The 4,392-nt window shown below is 36.0% G+C and overlaps 1 protein-coding gene across 1 annotated transcript in view; it reads right to left on the bottom strand.

Moving 5' to 3' along the window:
- LOC140332438 (plexin domain-containing protein 1-like) overlaps positions 1 to 4,392 on the bottom strand; it is a 132,533-nt gene that overhangs the window by 109,612 nt on the left and 18,529 nt on the right. Inside the window, 1 exon segment of the mRNA XM_072413698.1 lies at positions 2,147 to 2,310. Within this exon segment, the coding sequence (XP_072269799.1) occupies positions 2,147 to 2,310 (164 nt within the window).

The following is a 4,392-nucleotide window of genomic DNA, read 5'->3' as shown; positions in this document are numbered from 1 at the left end:
CTTACTAACACACACAGCAGAGCAACTTGGACAAGTTAGATGCTATCTCTGCAATTCTGAGATGCTGGTCTGAATTTACAACCATCCCAACTAATCTGGGGTCAGATGAGGGGAGGACAAGGGAAGTCAGGACAGAGTTCAGTACCTAAGGCCACAGCAAACCAATCACCTACAAAATGCATCCACCCACCACCTCAAGTGGGAAGGACTGTCTCACATACGCAATTATACATATGCCAGTAGGTCAACATGGGAATGATCTTCATAAGGCTGTATGGAAGCATAAATCCCCTAAAGATAATGGGGAAAAACAAAAAGAATACCACTTTTCAAATGTGTTACAGAAAGCTAGATCTATTCTCAAAGCAGATCTAGGAAATGCTACTCTAGTGAATAATTTCAGGTCACTAAAAAAATCTTCTGTTGACTGTTGGAATATTTTGCTGTTATGTGACTATCTCAATTTCCCCCCAGATATGTTGTAAAAAAAAACATTTGAAAAACATTTGCAGGATACTGGATCATTATAATAACATGTAATTCCTTTTAAACTCTATCACCCAGTTATACTCCATGCTTCTAGGAAAGAACCCATCTTAACGCAAACTATAAAATACCCTAAAACTACTTGATGATGAAACCTATTTCACATTTTCTCACACCTTACTGTGAAGAATATCTACCTTATGTGGAGATTAAATTCTTTTGCTCCAGATGCAGAGTGCCTCCTTGTTCTTGCAAAGACAATAACATGAATAATTGTGAATCAGGTTCTCTATATGGACCACTTATATATTTATATAGAGTGAACATATCCTTCTAAAACATCTTTTCTCAAAGAATAGATTCAGTTCAGCTAATCTCTCCTCATAGCGGAGCTCCTTTATTCCTCTTATTAGTTTAGTTGCCCTTCTCTGCACTCAGTTCACAAAAGAGATATTATGGAACTGAAAAGATACCCAAAACTGGACTGCATATTCTAGATGAGGTCTGACTAATGCTTTGTATAGGGGCAGTAGTAGTCTCCATCATGAGCACACTGTCTTCCACTTGAAATAATCTACCCCTGATTTTGTCCAGATCATATTGGATCAACATGCTTTCCACTACCAGCTGTTCCATTCTGGTCAAGAGCAGTTCTAGTAGTATTGATGGCTTTCGAGGATAGGTCAAAGTGGATTCCAGTGAGTTTGAAAGGCTGGCAGTACCAAAGCGTTGGGCTAAATATAGCGTTTTCCTGGCTTAGTGGTGTCTTGCTTGAACCTGGAAGGCATTTAAGCAGACAGCAGTACTTGATTCCCTCTCAGCATGTTTTATTGCTAGATCTGTGCTTTTGTTGAGTACAACCCAGCATATAACAACAAGTTGTACAGGTAGCACATTGGATTTATTGCAGCATTTTTAAGGGGGGGGGGGAAGAGGCATGCATGGGAAATTAGAGGGGTGTCCTGCATGCTTATTTCACTAGCAATGGTCAAAACAAGTTACATTGAAATATTTTTTTTGCAAAGCCTTTCTTTTAAGCTGGTTGCGGTCATCATATGAACGGAGGTTGTTAGCATCCCGATAAGCATTAGGATGCTAACAACCTCCATTATTATAATGTTGAAATAAAAAAGTTAAATAGGCTTCCTCAGAAGAGTGCAAAGATTCAATTTTTAACGTATTGTTGATGAAAGCTCATCAACTATAGTAATGCAACCTTTGCAATCTTCTGTTTTTCTTACTTGTTTTAACAAATAAAAGGCTTCATTATTAACTGTGTATATATATTTAACATTTTGATACTAAACCATTTATGTGAACATTGATGATTCCAGATTTAGAAGAAAGGTGTAGTCCAATAACTCTTTATCAACTGTGGACTAAAAAGCTTATTTTGAGAAAGAAGTGCATAAAATATTGCAGCAGATTATTATGAGTACATATTCTGCCTATATAGCACAGCTAAATTTTTCTCCGGGGCTTAATCTTTTTCAAACTTTTTTTTTTACCTTTTCTCACATTTTGTTTCACTACGTTAGCTAATACCCACAGAGATGTTTAAAATATAAATCTCCAGCTTGAAATTCATTCCAGATTCCTAGAGCTTGAGTACTAGTTACTAAAACCCTATTTAAGGTAATAAATGAATTTAAGTACTCACCAGTATTTGTGTATGATTATCTGATAAAGTGTCTATAGACAAGCTGTCACCTCCTTTGAAGTTGTGGAGTATATGTGTGCTACTCCCATTTTGTCTGTTTTCAGTGTCATGCATCAATGTTTCTACACTTTTATCCAAAGTTCTCTGTGTCAGGTGCCTGGGACCTGCAAAATATAATTGTAAATTTAAAAGGTTGGAAATTTATTATAACTGCTTTTGATTTTACAAGTTATGGGAAGACTTTTCTTTTAGTATTGGTAAAACAATGTTCTATACAACCTAGTAAGCAATGTTTAAAATCTTTAAATGCTTGCATATTTTTGGCAGCTAGCTTTTTTTTTTAAAGAAATGCATGCAGCATTTTTTAACTGTAGCCATAGAACTTAGAAGGAGTTAAGCTAGGTTTGGCCATTTAAACCTTTTAGGTTCAAAAACGGGTATGGCCAACATCAACGGCCCCAGGTGGAATAGTGGAGATGTATGCTATACCTGTCAATATCTGGTATAGCGTATTGATCAGCCAATTCAACTGACAGGCCTTGAGAGTAGTACATGGCCACTGGAAAGACTGGCTGTGCTATATACATTTCGTTGATAGGTAGAGCTTGGAACATAGCCTGGATTGGATGAATAATGACAGGAGCTGAGATGGGCAGAACACGTGTCATTGTGCAGTAGTAAATCTGCAAATTATAAATATAGTAAAAATAAATACAAATAATTTTCTTTTTTTGTGTTGTGTGTTTATTTCTAGGTCTGATTTAACCCCTTATGGGGATGAATTTGGGGTATTATGTACTAAAAAAAAATGCAGATTTGTAAATTTTTATAAATTAAAAAAAACAAACAGTACAGGAGCTGACGGTCAATGTCAGCTTTTCAATGCAATGTTTATGTTATAGTGATGTAGTGCATTTTTTTTGTTAAAACAATTTCACCTGCCATTTACATTTTTAATTTTATGTTTTAAAAATAAATAAATAAAATTGGTCCTTTCAAAGGCTTGAGACCATCCTGGATAGAAATAGGTAGCAGAAACAATATGTACTCCCCCTCCTAGCCAGAAAAGGTCATCTGGACTTTTTACCAAAGAAGGAAGGGAGCAAACAGTGTGTTTGTCTGTTTCCTTATGGCAAAACCAGACCCAAGGATCATGGTTGGGGGAGACAGCCATATTCTCACAGCATAACTCCAGTATTGTGGTGGTCTTCAGTAGAGCAGCTTTTGGAATTTCTGAGTCCCTTCAATAAAGGAGCCCCCAAATTCTGAATCTGCCAAATCACTGTGGGGAATGGGTTCTGTGGTACATATAGAGGGTAAATCAAGCTTTAAAATAACCACATGACACAACCGAAAAAAACATTTTTACTCTTTTTTTTACTAATATTTACCTTTTGAAAGTCAGAATTGAGCATCTATTGCTTATATTCTGAGCTCTTATTGGAGATCAGAATAGTTCAAATTCATCCCTATTTAATGTACAGCGCTGTGTAATATGTTGGCCCTATTTAAATCCTGTTTAATATTAATTTTAAATCAAGTTGGGGCAGAGCTATCCAACCACTTCTTTTTGACACATTTTGACACCTTTTGTGATTTGAAATGAAACTATGGAAAAAACTAAATAAAATAAAAAAGTACATACTGCAGTCACTGGCACAGCATCACAACATCCTTTGTACAGTGCATTTGGGTTTACATTCATCAAAATGCATCATTACATCTGAATTAAAATCATTCAATTAAATATAAAAAAATAATGTCTCAGTATTATTGTGTTGATAAAAAAAAGTGCACAGCAGGAGAAAGGGGCTATTATAGACAGCTCGGAGGGCAATATAAAAAAGTTGCAAATCCATTTATTTACAGCTCTCTATGGCCATAAAAATCTACTATCAGTGTTATAGAATCACAAAGTGCATTTTAGGGCCAAATAATTACAAGAAAGCTAAAAGCATAAATTTTTTATGAGGAATGAGTCACTGTAACATTATTATTATATATAAACTGTATTTATATACCACCAACATAATTTGCAGCACTGTGCACTAAATAGAGGTTGCAAATTACAGACACAGTCAGTTACACAGGAGGAGGAGAGGACCCTGCCTAGTAGAGCTTACTCTTAGATGAATGGTCATTTCTATGGTGTGTATGGCCAGCTCTATACAACTAAAGAAGGAGGGTGGGGGACGGTGGGTGGAACAAGAGCTGGACAGCAGAAACACTAACCAAAAGGTGTGCAG

This window comes from Pyxicephalus adspersus, chromosome 6, assembly GCF_032062135.1.
Source record: "Pyxicephalus adspersus chromosome 6, UCB_Pads_2.0, whole genome shotgun sequence".
Classification (NCBI taxonomy): Eukaryota; Metazoa; Chordata; class Amphibia; order Anura; family Pyxicephalidae; genus Pyxicephalus; species Pyxicephalus adspersus.
The sequence above is the reverse complement of the archived record's forward strand: the minus strand, read 5'-3'. Positions and strand labels throughout refer to the sequence as shown.